This window comes from Piliocolobus tephrosceles, chromosome 21 (genome assembly GCF_002776525.5).
Source record: "Piliocolobus tephrosceles isolate RC106 chromosome 21, ASM277652v3, whole genome shotgun sequence".
Classification (NCBI taxonomy): Eukaryota; Metazoa; Chordata; class Mammalia; order Primates; family Cercopithecidae; genus Piliocolobus; species Piliocolobus tephrosceles.
This window is the reverse complement of record NC_045454.1, coordinates 42,107,778-42,134,108: the sequence shown is the minus strand read 5'-3', so window position 1 is coordinate 42,134,108 and position 26,331 is coordinate 42,107,778. Positions and strand designations below refer to the sequence as shown.

Sequence of the window (26,331 nt, the reverse complement as noted above, 5' to 3'; positions counted from 1 at the left end):
TTCCTTCCTTCCTTCCTTCCTCCCCCTCCCCCTCCCCCTCCCTCTCCCTCTCCCTCCCTCCCGTCTGTCCCTTCCCTTCTTTCCTTGATGGAGTCTTGCTCTGTTGCCCAGGCTGGAGTGCAGTGGCATGATCTCAGCTCACTGCAACCTCCACCTCCCGAGTTCAAGTGATTCTCCTGCCTCAGCCTCCTGAGTAGCTGGGATTACGGGGGCGTGCCACCACACTTGGATAATTTTTGTATTTTTAGTAGAGATGAGGTTTTGCCATGTTGGCCAGGCTGGTCTCAAACTCCTGACCTCAAGTGATCCACCCGCCTCAGCCTCCCCAAAGTGCTGGGATTACAGGCGTGAGCCACTGCACCTGGCCAGGATATGTATTTTTCTTAAACAGCTCTATCGAGTGGTAATTTATATTCCGCGAAATCGATCCATTTCAGAATTAATGGTCTTTAGTCATTTTACAGCCCTTGTTTTTTTTTTTTTTTTTTTTTTTTTTCCTTCACACAGAGTCTCTCTCTATTGCCCAGGCTGGAGTGCAGTAGTGCAGTCGTGGCTCAGTACAACCTCAGTCTCCCGGGCTCATGCCATCCTCCTCTCTCAGCCTCTCTAGTAGCTGGGACCACGGGTATGGGCCACCACACCCAGCTAATTTTAGTTTATTTTAGTTTAGTTTTTATAGAGATGGGGTCTTACTATCTTGTCCAGGCTTTTACAGTTAATTTTAGTAAACATCACCATAGTCTACATGTAGAACATTTTCATCACTCCAGAAAGCTCCTTCCCCTCCACTGGCAGTCACCTGCTGTTCCCACATCCAGGTATCCACTGATCTGTCTTCTGCTTCTGTAGATGTGACTTTTCTGGACATGAAACACATCCTATTTTGTCTTCAATAACTTTCCTTGTATTTTACCCATATGCATGTGGCATCGTGTTGATTTAAAACACATAGGAAATGTGTTGATCTCCTGGGTATGGGGGAAATGTAACAAATACATACCAGGGAATGGGTCCCCCGGGAGTGCTAGGGGTGGGGCACAGCCTGCCAGAGGGAAAGGGTTTTGGTCACCATGACCTTCCATGCAGACCCTCCTGAGCTCTTCAGGCCTCAGGACCCTCCAAGACCAGAGCATTCCCCAGGGCCCAGCTGAGGTTGGTGCCTTTGCTGAGGTCACCCAAATTGCAAGACAGAGTTGCTCCACCACATGTGGTCACACTTCCTGCCCCTCAATCCGGACGCGTGAGTAATTTCTGTCCCTTTCCCCCCTCACAGGGACTTCCTTCCCCGCGGTTCAGGCATCGTCACCCGGCGGCCTCTCATTCTGCAGCTCATCTTCTCAAAAACAGGTAAGGTGGGGTGGCCTGAAGTTCAGCAGGAAGTGGATGTGGATGAGTGGTGGCCAGGAGGAACTAGGGGCGGAGGGTGGAACTTGGGTCCTGGCCTGTCATTGGACATTGAATTCACATGTTCCACATGTGTGAGGAAGTTGAAAAACGGCTCAGTGAACACTTATACACCCACACTGCAAGCCCTCAGCTGTGACCAGAATGCCATGCCAGGTGCCATGTGTGCTTTCTTTCTTTCTTTCTTTCTTTTTTTTTTTTTTTTTTTTGAGACAGAGTCTTACTCTGTTGCCCAGGCTGGAGTACAGTGATGTGATCTCGGCTCACTGCAACCTCCGCCTCCTGGGTTCCAGCGATTCTCCTGCCTCAGCCTCCCAAGTAGCTGGGATTATAGGTGTCTGCCACCACGACTGGCTAATTTTTTTTGTATTTTTAGTAGAGACAGAGTTTCACCCTGTTGACCAGGCTGGTCTTGAACTCCTGACCTCAAGTGATCCTCCCACCTCGGCCTCCCAAAGTGCTGGCATTACAGGCGTGAGCCACCGCACCGGCCCCATGTGCGCTTTCCATATGTCATAGATAAACCGATTTTGCTGAACCCTTTCAAACTCAGTAGCAGACATGGTGACACATCTGTCCTTCACGCCCCAGTGCACCTCCCCGTGCAATAAAGACACCTGTCTACACAGTCCCAGAATCATGCCCCAGAGAAGGAGTCATTCCTGCATGTCACCCACGTCCCAGTCCCTACTCAGCATGTCACCAGTTGTCCCCTAGATATCTGGCTGGTGTTATAGCTGCTCTGCTCAATCCCGTCTTATACTCTTTTGTTATCTCTTCTTCTCTTTTCACTGAAGCAGCCTCCCCATAATCACTCTTTTTTGTTTTGTTTTGTTTTAAAGAGACAGCGTCTCACTCTGTTCCCCAGGCTGTGCAGTGGTGTAGTCATAGCTGACTGCAGCCTCGACTCCTGGGCCCAAACAATCCTCCCGCCTCAGCCTCTTGGGTAGCTAGGACTGCAGGTGCATACACCACTATACCCAGCTGATTTTTTTTTTTGTAGAGATGAGCGTCTCAGTATGTTACCCAGGCAGGTCTTGAACTCCTGGCCTCAAGCAATCGTCCTGCCTGAGCCTCCTACAGTGCTGGGATTATAGGCATGAACCATCGTGCCAGCCCTCCACCACTGCTTTTTATTTTTTATTTCATTTATTTATTTATTTATTTATTTATTTATTTATTTATTTATTTATTTATTTATTTATTTTGAGACGAAGTCTTGCTCTGTCACCCAGGCTGGAATGCAGTGGCGTGATCTCGGCTCACTGCAACCTCTGCCTCCTGGGTTCAAGCGATTCTCCTGCCTCAGCCTCCCAAGTAGCTGGGACTACAGGTGCATGCCACCATGTCCGGCTAATTTTTGTATTTTTAGTAAAGATGGGGTTTCACCATGTTGGTCATGCTGGTCTTGATCTCTTGACCTCGTGATCTGCCCGCCTGGGCCTCCGAAAGTGTTGGGATTACAGGCGTGAGCCACCGCACCCGGCCACCATTGCTTTTTAATCAGACTGACTTTTAGGGAGACCCAGCCTGTTGAATATAGTATGACCTATGTGTGGATTTTTTCCTGTTCTTTCCCTCCCTGGTCTCAGTGTATTTCTATTTTTCCTACTTGAGGCTGACATGAGGTGGGTGTATATCCCAGCTGGAAACCCCCTCGGGCCTCCTTGGGAAGGATCTTGGGCCAGAGTGTTGGGCGTTCAACACTCAAGTTTGTGTTAATGTCTCCTTGCGGCCCTTTTAAACACTCTCACACTGGGAAGGCAGCTGACACACACACACCCATTCTACAGAAGGGGAAACTGAGGTTTAACCAGGTTGCCTGCCTTTCCAGCGGGCCCCAGATCTGGGACCTGCATCCAGGCACATCTGACCTCAACGCTGGCTCTCAGCTTGGCCTCCCAAGCCTCCTCCCTTTCATCCTCTGGCCCCGCCCAACCTGGCGAGAAGGCGTAGCTCCAGTGAGAGACAGCAGCCGATTGGCCCGCCACCTCCTCTTTATGAGCTCTGCCATTTCGTACGCCACTGATGGACCAATGGGCTGCCACCTCTGGGTTCAGGCGTCCAATCAGCTGTGCCAGGAATGGGCAACCCCAGAGTCCTGAAAGTCACCGTGGAGATCAGTCCTGGTAGTTTTCTGTTTCCCATTGAGCAGGATGGGGGTCAGATGTGCAAACTGCAATTTTATGTTATGTTATGTTATGTTACATATATTTTTTTGAGACAGAGTCTCACTCTGTCATCCAAGCTGGAGTACAGTGGCGGGTGATCTCGGCTCACTGCAACCTCCGCCTTCCAGGTTCAAGCGATTCTTGTGCCTCAGCCTCCTGAGCAGCTGGGACTACAGGCACGAGCTACCACACCCGGCTAATTTTTTGTGTTTTTAGTAGAGACGGAGTTTCACCATGTTGGCCAGGCTGGTCTGGAACTCCTCAGCTCAAGTGATCTGCCCGCCTCGGCCTCCCAAAGTGCTGGGATTGTAGGCGTGAGCCACCAGGCCCGGCTGCAAACTGCCTTTTTAATGAGTCCCTGGTGATGCTGCTAGTTCCCGGCCACACCACTGGGAGAGCCTGCCTTGCTTGGTTTAGGCTTGGAGCGGAGACCGCCCAGGTTCCCAACCCGGCTCCTAGGGAGGGACCGCCACTGTGTTTCCTGTCTGGACAGTGATGACAATAACACCACCTTGTTAACCTTGAAGAACACGTTATTTAATACATGTCGGGGCGGAGGGGAGAGAAGCAGGCAGAGAGCCTTGGCCAGGAGGGAGCACAGAGCGCAGACCTGCCCAGTGCCTGACCCTGATGAACGATGATGGGTTCCTGATGTCTGTCCCTACCTTACAGAGGAGGGAGCCGAAGCTTCCTGACCACTTGCCTTAGGGCACATGGGAACATTGTCTTTAAAACCCACTCTTAAGCCAACTCTTGGGGGAATGTGGCCTTAGGCCAAGGTGTGACTTGACCAGATCCCTGTGGCTGTTGGTGGAAAAGGGACCACAGGGGCCAGTGCGGAGGCCCACCCTGTAGGAGGCAGGAGTAGGTGCTGGAAGGGGTGGGGGCAGATGGGGGATGGGTGTGGCAGCTGTGGTAGAGGTGGATACATAGTTGCATCCTGTTGGGCTGATTCAAAAGAGAGTTCCAGGGGTGTCCCACATAGGTGGGGCTCTTTCCTTCCTCCCAGCTTGCACCCCTCAGCCCCGCCTGATCATGTCATTTTCAGTTTCTCCGTTTTTTTTCTGTTTGTTTGTTTTTTGAGACAAGGTCCTGCTCTGTGGCCCAGGCTGGGGTGCAGTGGCATGATCTTGGCTCACTGCAGCCTCCACCTCCCAGGTTCAAGCAATTCTTCCTCAGCCTCCCAAATAGCTGGGACTATAGGCGCATGCCACCCAGCCTGGCTAATTTTTGTATTTTTAGTAGAGACGGGGTTTTTTACCACATTGGCCAGGCTGGTCTTGAACTCCTGGCCTCAAGTGATCTGCCCACCTTGGCCTCCCAAAGGGCTGAGATTGCAGGCATGAGCTACTGCGCCTGGCAGATTTTTAAATTGAGATGAAGTCTTGCTATATTGACCAGGCTGGTCTTGAACTCCCGGGCTCAAGCGATCCTCCCATCTCAGCCTCCCAAAATGCTGGGATGACAGGGGTGAGCCCCTGTGCCCGGCCAGGCTCCAGTCTCTTATTGCTCCAAGTAGGTGCCCACTCGGTGCTGGGCCGTAGCTGATCTCCAGGGAGGCAGTGTGAGCACCTGGCGTGGTCCCAGCCACCAAGCCCCAGCCTGGGAGTGTCTGTTGGATTCACCTTGGGATTGGGGACCCAGAGAGAACACTCTAGGTAGGGAAACAGCATTAGCAAAGCGGTGAGGGGAGGCAGTGAGGCTGGGGAGGGGCCAGAAGGCAGGAGGGACTGGGACTGGCAGGCATGTTGAAGATTTGGGCAGTGGGAGCTGGGGTGGCATGCATGATGTGGGGAGACCACTGGCCGCCATGTTCAGGAGCGACAGTCAGGGACCAGAATGCAAACAGGGAGTGGGGGATAGGGAGTGGCAGGGAGGCTGGCATTGCTCCAGGCAAGAGGCGATGGGGGCCTGGCCCTGGTGGTGCTGGCAGATGCCAGGCAGTCCAGACTACCTTCCAGGCGAGGCATTAAGCAGCATAGGCACCCCGGCTGGGGGAGGTGGGTGGGAGGTAGAACGCCCTACTAACAGGAGAGGAAAATGAACACATTGCGGGCATTGGTGATTGCTGGGCTGGCGGGGCCTTGTGGGGTATACACCAGACCACGTGGCTCCTAGGAATTGGAAGCTGGCTCTCTGTGACCAAACTCAGAGCCAGGCTGCCACCCTTTACTGGCCCGGGACTTGGTAAAGTGACTTCCCTTTCTGTGCCTTGGTGGCTTCATCTATAAAATGGGGGTGATGGTGGCACTGCCGTCGTGGCCATGGCACCCCATTGGCTGTGGTATGGCTGTCTCTTTGTGAGGGCTGATGTCCAAAGACAGGGCCCCCGCGGCGCGGCCCGTGTTCCCCTCTGGTTCCCGCGATGCCCGGTGTAGCCCAGCTTGCCCTCATTCCAACCGTCCCCAGTGAGCCGTAACTTCTAGCCATAGAAGTTTAAACATTACTAAGACCATAGCCACCAGGAAGTTTGGTGGCCCATGGGTGAACCCTGCCCTCATTGGGAAGCAGCCCTGTAAACTCTAGGTGCCTGGGACTGTTCCTGTGTGGAACGTGCACAGCGAGGCCCTGTGAGCCACCCCTCCCACCGCCCTTGGCCTTGAACTGGCCTTTAGTGTGCTCACAGGAACCAGGGAAGAGATGTCAGAACCTGGCTCCAGGGCTTCCCACTGGCCTCAGAAGCAAATCGAGCCTCCTTCTCAAGGCCTTGTGGCCCTTGCTGGTCTCTGGGACCTCACCTCCTCCTGGTCCCCAGCCACTGACCCCATCCATCTCCCTCCGGATTCTCAGACCCAGCTTGCTGGTTCCCACTGCTGGGCCTCTGTGCTTACTGTGCTGCCCGCCTGGAACGCCCTGTCCTCTACGTGCCAGTGTCTCTGCTGCTCACCCCCACCTGGTCACTTGCCGCCTTCCTTCTCCGGCAGCACGAGTTATCCTGTTCTTGTTTTTTCTTAATGGTCTCTCTCTGCGCCAGCACACAAGGGCAGGCATGCCGATCGACTCTGCCCAGCACAGGACCTGGCGCCGAGCAGGTGCTCCGCAGGCACGGGCTGAGTGAGCGAGCTCGAAGGGCTGGTGCTGTGCCCCTTCTTGCCTAGTGGGTGGGAAGTGATGGGGGTTACTCTTCCAAGCTCCTTCCCTGGTGAGCCTGACCCATCACTCTGCCATTCCATCTGCAGCCTTGTATCTGGAGAGTAAATCAAGCTGGTGTGTGTCAGGCTGTGGGCTGGCTGGGATGCCTGCTCAGGCTGTCACCTTCCCAGTGACAGTGTGTCCTGGACCGGGAGATGTTTGCGTATTGTCTCAGATTAGAGAGAGCTCGAGGGCTAAATGGGCATGGGAAGTGCTGTGTGCTGGGCCCACTTCCTGATCTGCTGAAGGCTCTGGAAGTCCTGCATGGCTGGATCCTGCCTGCTGCCGTGGTAGCTTAGGGTCTCCTGATGGTGGCTGATTTCCAAGTTGTTCCTCCCGGTCGCGCCTGCCAACGCCAGGTTTGGGAAAGGCAAATCTCCTCTCCTTGCCTTCAGGGCCAGCCTGGTCATTGTGTTCTTTGCTGGGGGAACGGTGAGAAGATCAGGGCAGAGCCCCAGTGTGCAAAGCACTGGGACCCTAGCCCAGTCGCTGCAGGTTCCCTGAGACTAACCTCTGAGCCGTCTGTGTGCTCCCGCTGGGGTTTGATCGCAGTTGTATGGGAGCCCCAGCACTGGGTTCTGTGTCATTGCATTTTGGGGAAACTGAGGTGCTGAGAGAAGGGTAGGAACCCAGAGCTGGGCGTCACTGGGCTGTGAAGCCACGAGGCACCCCAAAAACCCTCCTCCCTCGCTCCCTCTCCTCACCTCCCCACACCCTGCTGTCTTTTTTTTTTTGAGACGGAGTCTTGCTCTTTCACCCGGGCTGGAATGCAGTGGACGGATCTCAGCTCACTGCAAGCTCCGCCTCCCGGGTTTACACCATTCTCCTGCCTCAGCCTCCGGAGTAGCTGGGACTACAGGCGCCCGCCACCTCGCCCAGCTAGTTTTTTTTTGTATTTTTGGTAGAGACGGGGTTTCACCGTGCTAGCCAGGATGGTCCTGATCTCCTGACCTTGTGATCTGCCCGTCTCGGCCTCCCAAAGTGCTGGGATTACAGGCTTGAGCCACCGCGCCCGGCCAGCCCTGCTGTCTTGTCTGTCGGGTTGAAGGCAGGTCTTCCCAGCCGGACCTGGGCGTTTCAAAATTCTTTTTTTTTTTTTTTTTTTTGAGGCGGAGTCTCACTCTGTCGCCCGGACTGGAGTGCAGTGGCCGGATCTCAGCTCACTGCAAGCTCCGCCTCCCAGGTTTAGGCCATTCTCCTGCCTCAGCCTCCCAAAGTAGCTGGGACTACAGGCGCACGCCACCTTGCCTGGCTAGTTTTTGTATTTTTAGTAGAGACACGGGGTTTCACCGTGTTAGCCAGGATGGGCTTGATCTCCTGACCTCGTGATCCACCCGTCTCGGCCTCCCAAAGTGCTGGGATTGCAGGCTTGAGCCACCGCGCCCGGCCTCAAAATTCTTAAGCAGTGCCAGTGGGCATGTGACCGCTGTGCTTTGAAGACAGGGAGGGCCATCCTCTGACCAAGGGCCATCGGTCATTCTGGGACTCCACAAGCTCCTTTGAAACAGGAGGCTCCAAAGACCTCCAGGGTCACCAGGCCAGAGGTGACTGTGGCCTCTGGCAAGGGGCTGCTTCTTCATGTCCCAGGCCCCTTCACCCTGAGAACGTGGCAGCTTGCACCTGTGGCTCCCTTGACACCTTCTCAAAGGGCCTGAGGTGCAGGGGATTGACTCTTTAGCACAGTGGGGCCCCAGTTGGGGGTTCCTGGGAGTGATGTCCTCCTAGGTTAGAGCACAGATTCTTTTTTCACGGATTTTAGTTAAGCAGCTGCTGTATACAAGATGCTGGGGGGAACTGTGGTTCACACGAAGTCCCAGCTGTCTCAGAGCTCCAGCTTCAGTAGGGGACACAGGCTTGGAGGGAGGCAGAACCTCTTTCTGGAAAAACCCCCAAGTACAACCAGTGGGCCCATAGTTCGGAGGCCCTGCGGTGGGCGAGGACGGCTGACTCCCTGGCCTTGGCAGTGTGATTGCGGGACGACTGCCCCGTTTAATCCTTTATTCCCGCTGTGCACCAGGCTGGGTCCCTCGGAGTCCCCAGGGCCTGATCCCATGCCAGCTGTGAACCTCTCAGAGGGGGCCTGGGCTGACCCTCCTCCCAGGGAGCCCTCCTGGCTCAGGGTGCCGGGTGACAGTGGGGGTGTGTGTGGAGCTGTCAGAATGCTTTGCAGTTTGCCGAGGAACTGGAGAAACAGGCTTTGGTATGGAAATGCCCTGTCTGAGGAGGGTGGCTGTGGGGTGTAGCTTGATGGCAGCGACCAGGACAGGCAGAGCCAGGGGTGGTTCAGTGACTTGGTGGCTGGGCCTTGGTTGCCGTGGACAAGTTGGCAGGGAACTCAGTGTTAAGGCCTCTGACTGATTCTTTGGGCCAGTGGATTGTTAAAAAAATAATAATAATAATAATCTCATCTCTAGCACTTGAGCACATGCAGCTCACCAGAGCCCCAGGCTAGGCCCTCCGCTCTATTTCTCTTTTTGTCATTGTTTTGAGACAGGATCTCCGGTCTGCCTTTGTCATCCAGGCTGGAGTGCAGTGGTGTGATCATAGCTCACTGCAGCTTCAACCTCCTGGGCTCAAGCAATCCTCCCACCTCAGCCGCCCATGTAGTTGGAACTACAGGTTTGCACCACCACGCCCAGCTAATTTCTAAATTTTTTTGTAGATGTAGGATCTTGCTGTGTTGCCCAGGCTGGCCTCCAATGATTCTCCTACTTTAGCCTCCCAAAGTGCTGGAGTTACAGGCATGGGCCACTGCGCTTGGCCTGGTGGAAGCTTTTAAACTTCTATTGGGCTGGGCATGATGGCTCATGCCTGTAATCCCAGCACTTTGGGAGGCTGGGGTAGGCGGATCATCTGAGGTCTGGAGTTCGGGACCAGCCTGGCCAACATGGTGAAACCTCGTCTTTACTAAAAATATACAAATTAGTCAGGAGTGGTGGCATGTGCCTATAATTCCAGTTACTTGGGAGGCCGAGGTACGAGAATAACTTGAACCTGGGAGACAGAGGTTGCAGTGAGCCGAGATTGCACCACTGCACTCCAGCTTCGGTGACGGAGTAAGACTCAGTCTCAAAACAAACAAACAAACAAAAAACCTCTGTTGACCTGGCATTCAGCATTTACTTCCACCGTGCCAAGGAGCCCCGTGAAGAAAGGCAGGCAGCTGGGGTGGACCTGGTTGGTGCCTGGGCCTTTTTCTCTGGTGTGGTTCTGTTGCTCACTGACCCACTAGGGAAGAAATCCTGGTTTTCTGGCACCGGCTGTCCATATCCTCGCCCACATGGAGGGGTTGGCCGACAGCAGAAGGATCTAGGAGGAGAGATCACAAAGAACAGCCCCTGCCTTCTCTGATCCCCTGTTGGTTCCCAGCCTGCATGTGACAACCGGGGAAGGTGCCGTGCTCCAAAGCCCAGTGTGTGGGTCTGGCCGCCTGGTTCCAGCCCCATCTCATGGCTGCCCCTGACCACGCAGACTTGGGTCAGGCAGGTGGTCCTTCCCGGGCTCGTTTCTTGGTCCCTGCACTGGGGGATGGCCTGAGGTTCCAGGGGAACCTTTTGCAGGTCAGACACCTAGATTCAGCTTGCTGGGGGGAGGGAGAGGTTGTCAGTGCCCCCTGAAGCCTGTGGCAGCTGGGCAGGCAGAACCTCCATTTTCCCACCTAACATGCATGACTGTGCCCTTGGGGACACAGCAATGACCAGGGCAGATGGTGTCCCTTCCCTGGTGGCATGGACATTCAAGGCAAAGCTCTCTATATTAGACTTCTTGCCCTGTGTCAGATGGTAGTTAAGTGTTATGGGGAAACGAAGGCAGGGGAGGAGGGAGCTGGGTGGAGCAGGTGCTGTGGGGAGAGAGGCCTGCAGGAGGTGGGGATCCTGTGTGACTTGAGAGAGTAGCTTGCCCTCTCTGGCCTCCTGCCTGTGTGTGCTGGGGGAAGGATGGCGCCCACTGCCCCTGGTGCTCTCTTTGCCGCATCATTCCTTGGGGCCTTCTGCCCACCAGCTGCTCAGACCGTACCTGTGCTGGCTCTGCTCTTCCTGTGCAGGTGTTGACTCTGAGTCCTCACACAGCCTGTTGTGATGTACATTTTATAGATGAGTAGACTGAGACCTGGGCAGGCCCTCTGACTACAGACTGAGCTCATTACTGCACACAGCGTGCTGCCCCCACATGCTGGGCTCTGGGGTGCTGCAGCCGCAGGTCCTGGTCCCATCAGTACAATCCAAAGTGAGCTGGCTCTGATGAGGAAGGGACCAAGATGCCCCATTCAGGGAGGTCTTCCCGGGAGAGGTGGTAGCCAGGCAGGCCCGGGAGTAGGAGGAGGTGGGGCTGGGCTTTGTAGACACCACACTTGGCGGCGCAGAGGCCTGCTGGGGAGAGGGCCTGTGTCCTTGCCACCAGCCCATCTTCCATGCCATATGCCCCTGCACTCTTTGAAAGGAGATGGTCTCTTTCGGGGCTGAGCTGGGGTCCTGGAGCCAGAAGAGAACTGAGATTTGCTGTGGGGGGTTGGGAGCTGTTCCATTTTTAGTGGCTGCTACAGGAAGAGCAGCCGAGTGTTTCCCCTTGTCCCTGCAGAAGGCTGGAGTGTAACTGTCCTTGGGAACTGGGTCAGCTGATAGCAGGGCTGGGGGTGGGGGTGGGGATCCTGAATCCTCCAGCAGACGTCCTCATTGCCCCTGATCTGGGTGACCAGTGTCTGTGCCGGACACGGTCCTCAGTCATCGGAGCCCACTGAGTCTCCGCTTGACCCTGCAGAGACATTCAGAGAGGTGAAGATACTTCTGGTGGCCTCACAAAGGCTGTCTGGCTTGGGAGCCCCTACCTGGAGTCAGAATTTCTGAGTTCCAAGTCCCAGCTCCATCACAGACCTTGGCCCAAGGCCTTTAACCTCTCCGGGCCTGTTTCCTCATCTTTGAAATGGGGATCTTAGAGATGCCTACCTGTCGGGGGACTTGTGAGGTGCTATGGGACCACACGCAGGGCCTGGTCAGCGCACCGTAGTTTCTTTGGTAGCCATGATGGAACGGTGAACCTCCTCACACTCTTCTTTCCGCCCTGAAGATTCTAGACCTGGCTGGGCGTTCATCTCCCTTTTTGCCTTTGCTTGAGGCAGTTTATGGCACGGCTGCGTTGTTCATGTTGCCAGGTCTCCTCCTGGTGGACGTTGACACCATTTTCGTTTTTTTACTGTTAAAAACGACAGGGCAGTGCACATCTTTGCATCTCTGCGGTGGGTCAGGTCTCTGACCTCTTTGCCAGTGTGACTTATTACCCCTTTCTTTTTTTTCTTTTTCTTTTTGAGACAGTGTCTTGCTCTGTCGCCCAGGCTGGAATGCAGTGGTGCAGTCATAGATCATAGCTCACTGCAACCTCCAGCTCCTGGGCTCAAACGATCCTCCCACCTCAGCCTCATATTAGTCCGTTTTCACGCTGCTGATAAAGACATATTTGAGACTGGGCAATTTACAAAATAAAAGAGGTTTAGTGGAGTGACAGTTCCACACAGCTGGACTGGGGAAGCCTCACGATCATGGCGGAAGGCAAGGAGGAGCAAGTCACGTCTTATGTGGATGGCAGCACACAGAGAGTGAGAGAGCTTCTGCAGGGAAACTCCCATTTTTAAAATCATCAGATCTCATAAGACTTATTTGCTCTCACTAGAATAGCACAGGAAAGCCCCGCCCCCATGATTCAGTAATCTCTTGCTGGGTCCCTCTCACAACACGAGGGAATTATGGGAGCTACAAGATGAGATTTGGATGGGGACACAGAGCCAGACCATATCAGCCTCCCAAGTAGCTGGAACTACAGGTGCACGCCAACATGCCTGGCTAATTTTTTACATTTTTGTAGAGATGGGGTCTCACTGTGTCACCCAGGCCGGTCTTGAACTCCTGGGCTCAAGTGATCCACCCTCCTCGGCCTCCCACAGTGCTGGAGAATAGGCATGAGCCACTGTGCCCAGCCGTTTCCTCCTTATTTTTAGCATCACTACAGTAACTGTGATCTCTGAGCTTTGGGGATTTCCCCTCCCCAACATTTGATTCTGAAAATGTGAACATCTGGAAACGTCAAGGCTTTGTACAGTGGACACCTGTGTGCTTGGCAGCCACCTTCCGTGATGAACATGCTTTATGTTTGCTTTGTCCTGAATCTGTGATTCGGGACTGGATTTCTCTGGTTTCCTGGTGAGGCCCACACTGTTTGTCAGTTACTTATCTTGTTCCCCTTCGTCTCAGTCTCGCTGTGGCTTTCAGTTACCCCCAGGTCTTGCATACACTCAGGGTTATGCCCAGAAAGCATTTCTCCTGGGGAGTTTGTGTCTAGGTAGGGGACCCTCTTGAATAGCCAGTGGGAGAAGGAAAGACTCAAGACCAGCTCTGAGGAGTCGGCGGGGGTGCCCCTTCCCTATACCTTGTGGGCTCCTTGGGGAAGAAGGAGAAGTGAGCGCCATGGGAAATACCCCTGCGGATTTTGTGGAGCTGGAATGTGCCGGTGGACCATGATCCCACAAGGACTTAGGCATCGAACTCCCTCGACCGGGACCCACAGCAAGAGAGACTCTGCAGCATCACCTTCATCAAATGGACTCACCCTCTCTGGATGATGTATCCCGGCACTTCCTCTTCTGTTCACCAGTCAATCAACAAATAAATGGCTGGGCATGGTGGCACAGGCCTGTAATCCCAGTGCTTTAGGAGGCTGAGGCAGGGGGATTGCTTGAGCCCAGGAGTTCAAGGCTGCAGCAATCTGTGATCACACCACTGCACGCCAGCCTGGGTGACACAGTGAGATCCTGCCTGTAAAACACAAAGAAACCAAAGAAACTTTGGTCATTGGTCATGTCTACCTGTTGATTTTTTTTTTTTTTTTTTGGTGGGGGGGATTCATAATATGTCATGATGTATATTAATAGTTTGCAAAGTGCCACATGGGAATGTAATCTTCAGGATCTGGAAAGGGGCTGAGTCTATTCAGTCTGTAGGAACCCCCGCCTGCCCCAAGACACTTGTCATGAGAATGAGTCTCTCACTCCTAAATTCCTAGAGTGACAATGACTGGGTCATTATTTTCTTTTTTATTTTATTGGTTTTTTTTTTGTTTGTTTGTTTGTTTGAGATGGAGTCTCGCTCTGTCACCCAGGCTGGAGTGCCGTGGCGCAATCTCAGCTCACTGCAACCTCCACCTCCCGGGTTCAAGCAATTATCCTGCCTCAGCCTCCTGAGTAGGTGGGACTACAGGCGTGTGCCACCACGCCCCGCTAATTTTTTGTCTTTTTAGTAGAGGCGGGGTTTCACCATGTTAGCCAGGATGGTCTGAGTCTCCTGACCGCGTGATCTGCCCACTTCTGCCTCCCAAAGTGCTGGGATTACAGGCGTGAGCCACCGCGCCCGGCCTGGGTCATTACTTTCAATCAACAAAGCATTCTCCCCCGCCGCCCATGCGCGCCCTGCCCACAGCTCTTTCTCATTTTCAGCGTCTCTCTTCCCTTTCCAGAATATGCCGAGTTTTTGCACTGCAAGTCCAAAAAGTTTACAGATTTTGATGAAGTCCGGCAGGAGATTGAAGCAGAGACCGACAGGGTCACGGGGACCAACAAAGGCATCTCCCCAGTGCCCATCAACCTTCGAGTCTACTCGCCACACGGTAGGCAGCACGGGTGGGGACCCATGACTGACCGTTTCTGGTCGTTCATGGTCGTTCATGTCGCCCATTCACAAACAGCTGATATTCACACACACATAGCCCCCTGATCTGTATCTTCCCACTTGTGCTAGGTATGTAGTACCCAGACCTCTGTCTCAGCGTGAAGAAAGAGCATGCCAGGAAGTTGTTTGGGAGTGGTGGGTGATTGCAGCTGTTTCCCTCTTTTACCAAGGGCAGCCACCACTTGCCTCAAGGCAGCCAGATCTCCTGCTGCCTCAAGAGAGGCCAGAACCAAACTTCTGTAAAATATCCTGATTTTTTTTTTTTTTTAATTTTAAGACAGAGTCTTGCTCTGTTGCCCAGGCCAGGGTGCAGTGGCGTGATCTCTGTTCACTGCAACTTCTGCCTCCCAGGTTCAAGCAATTCTTATGCCTCAGCCTCCCAAGTAGCTGGGATTACAGGCATGCGTCACTACACCCAGCTAATTTTTTTTTTTTTGAGATGGAGTCTTGTTCTGTTGCCCAGACTGGATGGAGTACAGTGGCATGATCTTGGCTCACTGCAGCCTCTGCCTCCCGGGTTCAAGCTACTCTCCTGCCTCAGCCTCCCAAGTAGCTGGGACTAGAGGTGACTGCCACCACTCCTGGCTAATTTTTTATATTTTTAGTAGAGATGGGATTTCACCATATTGGCCAGGCTTGTCTCGAACTCCTGACCTTGTGATCTGCCCACCTTGGCCTCCCAAAATGCTGGGATTGTAGACATGAGCCACCGCATCTAGCCAAGTTTTTTTTTTTTTTTTTTTGAGACAGAGTCTCACTCTATTGCCCAGGCTGGAGTGTAGTGGTGCGATGTCCGCTCATTGCAACCTTTACCTCCCGGGTTCAAGTGATTCTCTGGCCTCAGCCTCCCGAGTAGCTGGGATTACGAGTGTGTACCACCCTGCCTTGCTAATTTATTTATTTATTTATTTATTTTTTTATTTTTAGTAGACACGGGGTTTCACCATGTTGCCCAGGCTGGTCTTGAACTCCTGAGCTCAGGCAATCCGCCCACCTCAGACTCCCAAAGTGCTAGGATCGCAGGCGTGAGCCACCACGCCCAGCCCACCCAGCTACTTGTTGTATTTTTAGTAGAGATGGGGTTTCGCCATGTTGGCCAGGCTGGTCTCGAACGCCCAGCCTCAGGTGACCCGCCTGCATCCACTTTCCAAAGTGCTGGGATTACAGGCTTGAGCCACCTTGCCTGACCAAATATCCTGATTTTAAAACTCTGCATTCAAACAGCAGCCCCAGGCCATAGATGTCCTCTGGCTCAGAGGCACAGATTGCTACCACTGTGGGTTCCTTATAAATTTTAAAATTTGTTTTTCAATAAATGATGCCTGCGTGTGGCTCAGAATTCAAAAATTACGGAAAGGTATATCGTAAAAACCTACCTTGTCAACCAATTTTGCACACATATTTTAGGTTCTTCAGATGACAATGCAAACCTGAGCTGGGTATGGTTTCGCACACCTGTCATTCAAGCTACCTGAAAGGCTGAGTCAGGAGGGTTGTGTGGGCCCAGGAGGTCGAGGTTGCAGTGAGCTATGATCACATCTGTGAATAGCTACTGCACTCCACCTGGGTAACATAGCAAGACCTTGTATCTTAAAAAAAAAAAAAGTGTAAGCAAAAAACATATGTAAGCAATTGTGATTGTATCTATGTATATGTTGTGTATGTGTTTATCATTCCTTTTCCTTAAATTGTTAGCATAACATAAAAATCATTTATGCTGTTTTTGAGATGGAGTTTCACTCTTATTGCCCAGGCTGGAGTGCAATGGCGCAATCTCAGCTCACTGCAACCTCCACCTCCTGGGTTCAAGTGATTCTCCTGCCTCAGCCCCCCAAGTAGCTGGGATTACAGACATGCGCCACCACACCCAGCCAATTTTGTATTTTTTTTTTTTTTGAGACAAAGTCTGGTTCTGTCGCCCAGGCTGGAGTGCAGTGGCGCGATCTCGGGTCACTGCAATCTCCGCCTCCCGGGTTCACACCATTCTCCTGCCTCAAGCCTCTCGAATAGCTGTGACCCTGTAGTCCGCCATCACACCCGGCTAATTTTTTGTATTTTTAGTAGAAACGGGGTTTCACCGTGTTTGCCAGGATGGTCTCAATCTCCTGACCTTGTGATCCGCCCGCCTTGGCCTCCCAAAGTGCTGGGATTACAGGCGTGAGCCACCACGCTCTGCCACAATTTTGTGTTTTTAGTAGAGACGGGGTTTCTCCATGTTGGTCAGGCTGGTCTCGAACTCCTGACCTCAGATGAGTTCTTGGCCTCCCAAAGTGCTGGGATTACAGGTGTGAGCCACCGCGCCCAGCCTATGCTTTTTTTTTTTTTGTATGCCTCTCAGAATGTTTCTTTATTCTTTTTTTTTTTTTTTGAGACAGAGTTTCACACTGTTGGCCAAGCTGGAGGACAGTGGTGTGATCTTGGCTCGCTTCTTACTTCTTCTTCTCCTGGGCTCAGGCGATCCTCCCGCCTCAGTCTCCTGAGTAGTTGGGACAACAGATGCACACCTTCATGCCAGGCTAATTTTTTACATTTTTGGTAGAGGTAGGGTTTCGCCATCTTGCCCAGGCTGGTTTCGAACTTCTGAGCTCAAGCGATCTACCCATCCCAAAGTGCTGGGATTATAGGCATGAGCCACCGTGCCCGACCTCATCCATTTGTCTTTTGTTTTGTTTTTTTTTTGAGACAGTCTTGCTCTGTCGCACAGGCTAGAGTGCAGTGGTACGATCTCAGCTCACTGGATCCTCCACCTTCTGGGTTCAAGTGATTCTCATGCCTCAGCCTCCCAAGTAGCTGGGAGTACAGGTGTGTGTTACCACGCCCGGCTAATTTTTGTGTATTTAGTACAGATGGGGTTTTGCCATGTTGGCCAGGCTGGTCTCGAACTCCTGGCCTCAAGTGATCAACCCACCCTGGCATCCCAAAGTGCTGGGATTACGGACATGAGCCACCCCGCCCAGCCTTGTGTGTTTGTCCATAACGGTTCTTCAGTATTGGCTGAGTGGATGGGCTGAAATTTATTGAGTCCTTTAGATCTATTCCAGTCTGACCTGTCCTCATTTAGAACTGCGTCATTGAAATGGAGCAGGTAGAGGGTATCTGTAGGATGGGATCCTAGGAGGGGAGTTACTGGATCCAAGGTGTGGTTCAGGTGGAATGTCAGGCGGCATCCTCAGGTCTGAGCCCTGCGCAGGAACTTTGGTAGTCAGCTGGGTGGCTGCGGGCCTGCATGTGCCTCCCCTCTCCTGGCTCTGAGTGCCTTTCCCTCTGGTTTCCCTCCCAGTGTTGAACTTGACCCTCATCGACCTCCCGGGTATCACCAAGGTGCCCGTGGGCGACCAGCCTCCAGACATCGAGTACCAGATCAAGGACATGATCCTACAGTTCATCAGCCGGGAGAGCAGCCTCATTCTGGCCGTCACGCCCGCCAACATGGACCTGGCCAATTCCGACGCCCTCAAGCTGGCCAAGGAAGTCGATCCCCAAGGTAACCCTGAGCCCTGGGCAGCAGTCCCCTCTTCCAGGCGCCTTGAGCATGGGACATGCCCAGCATCCTTGGTTCTTGGCACCCACCAGAGATCTTCACTCTGGCTTCCATCTGTCCCCAGTGTCTCATGCACATGCCACACATAAAACACACACGGTTAGCACAGAGCCAGGCCGCAGCCCCCGTGGGAGCGGTTGACCTGCAGAGGTGAGGCTTTGCTAGGAGGACATCCTTGACTCTGGAATGACTTGTGGAGAGGTGGGATTGGACGGGATGGTTTCCAGAGTGGGATTTTAGCCATTCAGGCAAGAGGTGGCCGTGGAAACAGTCACGTCAGGCTCAAATGTGACCTTGGGACTTTGCTGCCACTTGGAGAGTCCAGCATCAACATCTGGCCCAGGAATCATGTTTCCGTGAGGTTTCCCCAAGCCTGCAGCAGCAGAGGTTGTCCTTAATAACGCAAGTGACAATAGAGGCCAGCATTTGTTCAGTATTTGCCATGTGCCAGGCTCACCCTTATGACCTCCCTGTGAGATCAGGGCTGTGACCATCTTCATTCAACACGTGGGAAACTGGGGTCCAGGCCCGTGATGTTCTGGCTTTCCCAGGTGATGTGACCTGGAAGTTACAGGGCCAAATGGACCTCAGGTAGCCTGCAGCTGCTGATGCTCTTTCCTGGTGGCAGCCTCTGACCTCTGACCTCTGACCTCTTTCAGGCCTACGGACCATCGGTGTCATCACCAAGCTTGACCTGATGGACGAGGGCACCGATGCCAGGGATGTCTTGGAGAACAAGTTGCTCCCGTTGAGAAGAGGTGTGGCTTTGCGGGGACTGGGGAAGCAGGAGGACGGGTGGGGTCCTTATCGTGACTGAAACTCTGGCACCTGTTCTCTGCCTGCTTGGAAGTCACTGCTTCTCCATTTCACCGTAACTCCTTCTTTCTTTTCCCTTTGAGCGTATGAATCTTTTTCTTCTGATTTGTATGCGTTCATTTTTCAAGTGCACAGTTAACACCTGCTGGTTTCTGGAACATTAGAAAACAAATGTATAGAAAGAGGAAACTAAACTCCCCGCAGCCACACTTCCTCCAGACAGCCACGCGTGAATCTTCCGCAGCTCCCAGCTCCCCAGGGTTTATAACTGTAATTAATTTTTTAAATTACTTTTTATTATAACATTTCCTTTCCTTTTCCTTTTTTTTTTTTTTTTTTTTTTTTTGAGATGGAGTTTTTGCCTTGTCGCCCAGGCTGGAGTACAGGGGCGCAATCTCAGCTCACTGCAACCTCCACCTCCTGAGTAACTGGGATTACAGGCGCTCGCCACCACACCCAGCTAATTTTTGTGTTTTTAGTAGAGATGGGGTTTCGCCATGTTGGCCAAGCTGGTCTCGAACTCCTGACCTCATGTGATCCACCCACCTCGGCCTCCCAAAGTGCTGGGATTAAAGGCATGAGCCACTGTGCCCGGCCTTGTTTTGTGTTTTTTTAAAACCATTCCTGCCCTCTGGGATCTACCCTAAGCTGCGGGCATCTCCTGCCTTTCCCTTCATGCTTAGCCACAGTCACTTAGACCATTTCTTTTACTCCTGGGTTTTCCACCTTGATGTCTGAGATAGATGTGGGGAAAAGTTCAGACCTTGGTTACCACCATCCCCCAGCACTGCTGAGACATTGAGTGGTGAGGCGACCCCGGATCCCAGGGGAATGTGGTCAGGGCTAAATTCAAAACCCTGTTTGGCTGTGAAGATCCGGGGCTTGAGAAGCGAATCTGTGGCTGGCTGAGGTTTGGGGATGATTTGCTGGTGCTAAAGAGGAAAGCAGACCCTACCCAACCCCACACCCTACTACAGCCACCCCGACCCAGCTGCTCTTAGACACTGTTAGGCCTCCACCTTGGATCCTAAGGGACTTTGGGGTCTGTTGGTAGTAGCTGGGCTGAGGATTTGGTGATATGGGCCTCTTCCCCTTCCTCCTGACTCACTGATGTCCACGGCTGCCCGTCTCTGCCTTCCTTCCTGTTTCCAAGAATGAAGGCGCTTCCACTCTCAGCTCACTTGTAGGCCTGCTCCTGGTTTGTGACCTCAGGATTCAGAAGCCCTCCCACTGGACCCTGTTTCCTAGTGTACTAATGACTCACAACTCCTGCTGCTTTACGGGAACCCAGGCTAGGCGTGGTGGCTCATGCCTGTAACCCCAGGACTTTGGAAAGCACAGTTGGGAGGATGGCTTGAGGCCCAGAGTTTGAGACCAGCCTGGGCAACACAGCAAGACCCCATCTCTCTCTTGAAAAATCATACAGGCTTGGCACAGTGGTTCATGCCTGTAATCCCAGCACTTTGGGAGACCAAGACAGGTGGATCACCTGAGGTCAGGAGTTTGAGACCAGCCTGACCAACATGATGAAACCCTGTCTCTACTAAAAATACAAAAAAGAATTAGCCGGATATGGTGGCGCACACCTGTAATCCCAGCTACTGGAGAGGCTGAGACATTGAACCTGGGAGGCGGAGATTGTAGTGAGCTGAGATTGGGCCACTGTACTCCAGCCTGGGTGACAAAGTGAGACTCTATCTCAAAAAAAAAAAAAATCATCCGTGTGTGATGGTACATGTTCCTGTACTCCCGGCTACTCAGGAGGCTGAGTTGGGAGGATGGCTTGAGCCCAGGAGTTCAAAGCTGTAGTAAGCTATGATCGTGCCACTGCAATGCAGAATGGGCAACAGGGTGAGACTCCATCTCTTAAATAAGTAAATCAACCCAAATCCAAGCCAGATGCTTTTTGCTGGCCCCTGCTGTTTCCTTCTTCGTGCTGTCACAAAGGTGATGGTGATTTTGGCTTCACAGGGATCTAGGTTCAGATCTTGGGTCTCCTACTGTGACCTCACCTTGGCATGTCTCCATTTCCCTCCTCCCTCTTGGATCTGAGAGAGATCTGGAGAGGATGAAGAGCAGTCACATCTCACAAGACCTTACAGGATAGATGACAGGCACCTCTCCCCTTCTAAGAGAAAAGATGCACAACCCCACTGCAAAGAAAATGGAGCATAGGCCAGGCGCGGTGGCTCACGCCTGTAATTCCAGCACTTTAGGAGGCCATGGATGGCAGATCATGAGGTCAGGAGTTCGAGACCAGCATGGCCAACATGGTGAAACCCCGTCTCTACTGAAAAAACAAAAATTAGCCGAGTGTGGTGACGCACGCCTGTAATCCCAGCTACTCAGGAGGCGGAGGTTGCAGTGAGCTAAGATTGCACCACTGCACTCTGTCTCAAAAAAAAAGAAAAAAAAAAAAACAACCTACGAAACAAAAACCTAGCCAGGAGTGGAATGATAGGCATTCTACTAGGATTCTTTGCAACAGCATGCATTGAATTATCCAGCTCTTCTCCCCCATACGTTGAAGTGTTAACTTTCAGTTCTACCTCCTTCTCGGTGTAGTTTTGGACTTTTCTTTCGGTTCCACTGATCTCTCTGGACATGAATACCCTGATGTACCCAACTGTTTAAAATATACTTGTTTGATAGTGGATTTTAGCTGTTCCCTATTGCTCTTGTTTTTAAGATGTTATTTCTCTTTGTTCTTTTGAGACAATGCCTTGCTCTGTTTCCCAGGCTGGAGTGTAGTGGGGTGATTACAGCTTGCTGCAACCTCGAACTCCCAGGCTCAGGTGATCCTCCCGTCTCAGCCTCCCAGGTAGCTGGGACTATACACATGTGCTACCACGCCTCGCTAATTATTGTATATTTTTGTAGAGATGGGTTTTTGCCATGTTACTCAGGCTGGTCTCGAACTCTTGGGCTCAAGTGTTCCACCTACCTCAGCCTCCCGAAGTGCTGGAATTACAGGTGTGAGCCACCGCAGCTGGCCTTGAGATTTTTTTTTTTTTTAATTCAGTCTTGTTCTGTTGCCCAGGCTAGAGTGCAGTTGCGTGATCTTGGCTCACTGCAACCTCCACCTGCTGAGTTCAAGCAATTCTCCTGCGTCAGCCTCCCGAGTACCTGGGACTACAGTCATGCACCACCATGCATGGCTAATTTTTTGTATTTTTAGTAGAGATGGGGTTTCACCATGCTGGCCAGGGTGGCCTCGAACTCCTTACCTCATGATCCACCCGCCTGGGCCTCCCAAAGTGATGCGATTACAGACTTGAGCCACCGTGCCCGGCCGAGATTTTTTTCTTACCTGTCTTTGAATCTCAGCTTGTAGATTTCATCTGCCCCAAAGCTTTTTTCTGTCCCTGCACACACAGGCTGGATGTGATCCCTCCTTCCTCCAAATACTTAACATTGCTCTTCGCAGCTGCCATGGGCATTCACATCCTCTGTGTTGTTTCCGAGTAACATGTTATGACATAGTCTGTGAGTGCCTTGTGGGACAGGATCCATCTCTATACTTGAATCTTGCCAATCCCCGTGCCAGGTCCACTTGGCTCACCTAGCTTTGCCCCTGCCCTGACTGCCTCTCCCCACAGGCTACATTGGCGTGGTGAACCGCAGCCAGAAGGATATTGAGGGCAAGAAGGATATCCGTGCAGCTCTGGCAGCTGAGAGGAAGTTCTTCCTCTCCCACCCGGCCTACCGGCACATGGCCGATCGCATGGGCACGCCACATCTGCAGAAGACGCTGAATCAGGTACTGCAAGGGTTTGCAGAGTAGTGTGCAGTGGTGTAGGCTGTGCACTACACAATAGCTGCAGTCCTCACTGGCACTTGTTTCAGGCTACAGCAGCAGTTGTTTTAGCAAAATAGGTTCAGTCCACATTTATTTGTGCTGTAATAAATGTGCTTGGCCAGGTACAGTGGCTCATGTCTGTAATCGCAGCGCTTTGGGAGGCCAAGGCAGGAGGATCACTTGAGCCTAGGAGTTCGAGACCAGTCTGGGCAACATATGGAGACCCTATCTCTAGGAAAATAGAAAAAAAGAGCTAAGCATGGTGGCATATGCCTGTAGTCCCAGGTACTCAGGAGGCTGAGGCAGGAGGATCGCTTGAGCCTGGAAAATCAAGACTTCAGTGAGCTATGTTTGTGCCACTGCATTCCAGCCTGGGCAATAGAGTGAGACCCTGTTTCAAAACATTAAATAACTAAATTAAAGAAATGTACTTGATTCAGGGTCTGGTGAAAAGCAGATGTTCAGTGACTTGGTGCTGCTACTATTACAACCATCACTGTTATTATTACCAATATTTTAATTACCATTGTAATTATTCAGTCATTTACCCAGAAGATTGTATGCATTGCGTGGGATTGGTGACAGGGGGTTAATAACTTTTTTATTTATTATTATTATGTTTTTTTTGTTTTTTTTTTTTTTTTGAGACGGAGTCTTGCTCTGTCGCCCAAGCTGGAGTGCAGTGGCGCTATCTTGGCTCACTGCAAGCTCCACCTCCCGGGTTCACACCATTCTCCTGCCTCAGCCTCCCGAGTAGCTGGGACTACAGACGCCCGCCACCTTGCCCGGCTAGTTTTTTGTATTTTTTAGTAGAGATGGGGTTTCACCGTGTTTGCCAGTATGATCTCGATCTCCTGACCTCGTGATCCACCCGTCTCGGCCTCCCAAAGTGCTGGGATTACAGGCTTGAGCCACCGCGCCTGGCCTATGTTTTTTTTTTTTTTTTTGGAGACAGAGTCTCACTCCATCACCTAAGCTAGAGTGCAGTGGCATGATCTTGGCTCACTCCAACCTCCCCCTCCCAGGTTCAAGTGATTCTCCTGCCTCAGCCTCCTGAGTAGCTGGGATTACAGGCATGTGCCACCACACCGGGCTAATTTTTGTATTTTTAGTAGAGATGGAGTTTCACCATGTTGGCCAGGCTGGTCTCGAACTCCTGAGCTCAAGTGATCCACCTGCGTCAGCCTCCCAAAGTGCTGAGATTACAAGCATGAGCCACCATGCCTGGCCTATCGTTCTCTTCTTATAAGTAATATATTCACAGGGTGCATAAACAGAAATGGTATTAAAAGCTATACAGTGGGCCAGTGCGTGGTAGCAGGGGCAAGATGTTCCTCTGTGCTGTTTTCCAGCACCTTCCAGGATGGCAGCAGGGCCTCAGCAGCACTCCAGGAGTCATCTTTTCACGCACATATGGGGGCACACAGTGTCCACACGAGAGCAGGTTCCTGTCCTTGTGGAAGGCATAATTCTAATGAGGGAGACTGACACCAAACAAACCACCAGATAAATGCACAATCAAGAATCCAGTAGGGGTGGGGGCCGGGAAAAGAGCCGCCCAAAGAAGGCAGCTCAGGAGAGCAAAGAGGGAAGTCAGTATCTAGAGGGAGGGGCCCACCAGGAGAGGAAGCTGGGGTCTGCCTGCAAACGGGAGTAGGGAGAGGAAGGGAAGTAAAACTCCACAGCTAGCTGGGTCCTCCTCAGAGCCAGCAGCAAAAAGCCCAGCTGGTGGCCAGGGAGCCTGGAGGGGGCTCAGCCTCCTTTCACGTGGGGTGCTTCCCAGAGCAGCAGTGCCCTTTCCTCTCCATTTGCTCACGGCTTAAGTGCAGTAGTATCCTGTCAGAGACCAAGGGAAGGCCAGCGTAGCTCCCTGCCTTTCTAGGCAGCCCACACAGACGGGGGTCCATGGCCAGGGCTGCAGGGCAGGGATCCCTGGTCAAGGAGATCTTTGGGGTACCCCACTAGCTCCATGCCATAGATGTGAGGTTCCTTCATGCCTCTTTTCTAGTTCGCCACTTTTTATTTGATTTGATTTGATTTTTTTGATTTTTTTTTTTTTTTTTTGAGATAGAGCCTCACTGTGTTGCCCAGGCTGGAGTGCAGTGGCGTGATCTCACCTCACTCCAACCTCCATCTCCCAGGTTCAAGTGATTCTCGTGCCTCAGCCTCCCAAGTAGCTGGGATTACAGGTGTGCGCCACCACACTTAACTAACTTTTGTATTTTTAGCAGAGACAGGGTTTCACCACATTGGCCAGGCTGGTCTCCATCTCCTGATCTCAGGTGATCTGCCCGCCTCAGCCTCCCAAAGTGCTGGGATTACAGGCGTGAGCCACTGTACCCAGCCCGGCCTTTTTATTTCTCATCCCCCGCCCCAAGATGGAGTCTCCCTCTCTCCCAGGCTGGAGTACAGTGGCGCAATCTCGGCTCACTGCAAGCTCCGCCTCCCGGGTTCACGCCATTTTCCTGCCTCAGCCTCCTGAATAGCTGGGACTAAGTCACCTGCCACCATGCCTGGCTAATTTTTTTTTTTTTTTTGTATTTTTAGTGGAGACAGGGTTTCACCGTGTTAGCCAGGATGGTCTTGATCTCCTGACCTCGTGATCTGCCCGCCTTGGCCTCCCAAAGTGCTGGGATAACAGGCGTGAGCCACTGCCCCCGGCCCATGCCCGGCCTTTTTGATGAGTTTTCTCTGTTGTCCAGGCTTTTTGATGCATTTTACTCTGTTGTCCAGGCTGGATTGCAGTGACACAAACACGGCTTATTGCATCCTCAGCCTCCTGTACTCAAGCGATCCTTTTGCCTTAGCCTCCTGAGTAGCTGGGACTATAGGCGGGTGCTGCCACACTCAGCTAATTTTTAAAAGGTTTTAATTTTTTGTAGAGAGAAGGTCTCACCATATTGCCTGGGTTGATCTCAAATTCCTATCCTGGAGTGATCTGTCTCAGCCTCCCGAAGTGCTGGGATTATAGGCGCAAGCCACTGCACCCAGCCTTGATGAACACTTTCTAAATTCTTCTCTATTGTAGGACAGGTGGCAGAACTCTACTTTACACTTTTCAAGTATAGGCTGATTTTATGACTTTGTTTTTCTTTTAAATTTTTAAATTAAAAAACTTTTTTTTTTTTTGAGGGAGAGAGTCTTGCTCTGTTACCCAGGCTAGATAGAGTGCCATGGTGTGATCTTGGCCCACTGCAGCCTCCACCTCCCGAGTTCTTTCTCAGCCTCCTGAGTAGCTGAGACTACAGGTGCCCACCACCACACCCAGATAATTTTTGTATTTTTTGGTAGAAACAGGGTTTCATTGTGTTGGCCAGGCTGGTCTCAAACTCTTGATCTTAAGTGATGCTTCTGCCTCAGCCTCCCAGAGTGCTGGGATTACAGGTGTGTGCCACCGCACTTGGCCCACATTTGTCTATTTTGAATCTTTCTTGCTTCTCTCTGTAGATGCAGATAGAGCCAGGGAGCTCATCTTAAGTGCATTCTGCCCCTTTTCAGGGGAGATCTTTCTGTCTTAGTTTGTAGGGCCTATCCCCGTGTGTGTTCATTGGCCCCGTGTTCTGTGGTCTGGATGGACTGTCCTTGCAAGCATTTGCATGTCCCCAAGGCGTTGATATGCCTAGTGCCTGATGTCAGCCCCAGAGGCTGTTTGTAGCCTCTTTTCTTTTTGAGACTGAGTCTTGCTCTGTCGCCCAGGCTGGAATGCAGTGGCCAGATCTCAGCTCACTGCAAGCTCCACCTCCCGGGTTTACGCCA

General features: G+C 52.2%; 1 protein-coding gene across 5 annotated transcripts in view; it reads left to right on the top strand.

Moving 5' to 3' along the window:
* Positions 1 to 26,331, top strand: part of DNM2 (dynamin 2) — a 111,818-nt gene that overhangs the window by 43,974 nt on the left and 41,513 nt on the right. For all 5 annotated transcript variants that reach the window (XM_023194201.2, XM_023194200.2, XM_023194196.2 and 2 more), the window contains exons 2-6: positions 1,274 to 1,347; positions 14,208 to 14,357; positions 17,700 to 17,903; positions 18,620 to 18,718; positions 22,376 to 22,536. In XM_023194201.2, coding sequence (XP_023049969.1) covers positions 1,274 to 1,347; positions 14,208 to 14,357; positions 17,700 to 17,903; positions 18,620 to 18,718; positions 22,376 to 22,536 — 688 coding nt within the window. The remainder of the gene's footprint in view (positions 1 to 1,273; positions 1,348 to 14,207; positions 14,358 to 17,699; positions 17,904 to 18,619; positions 18,719 to 22,375; positions 22,537 to 26,331) is intronic.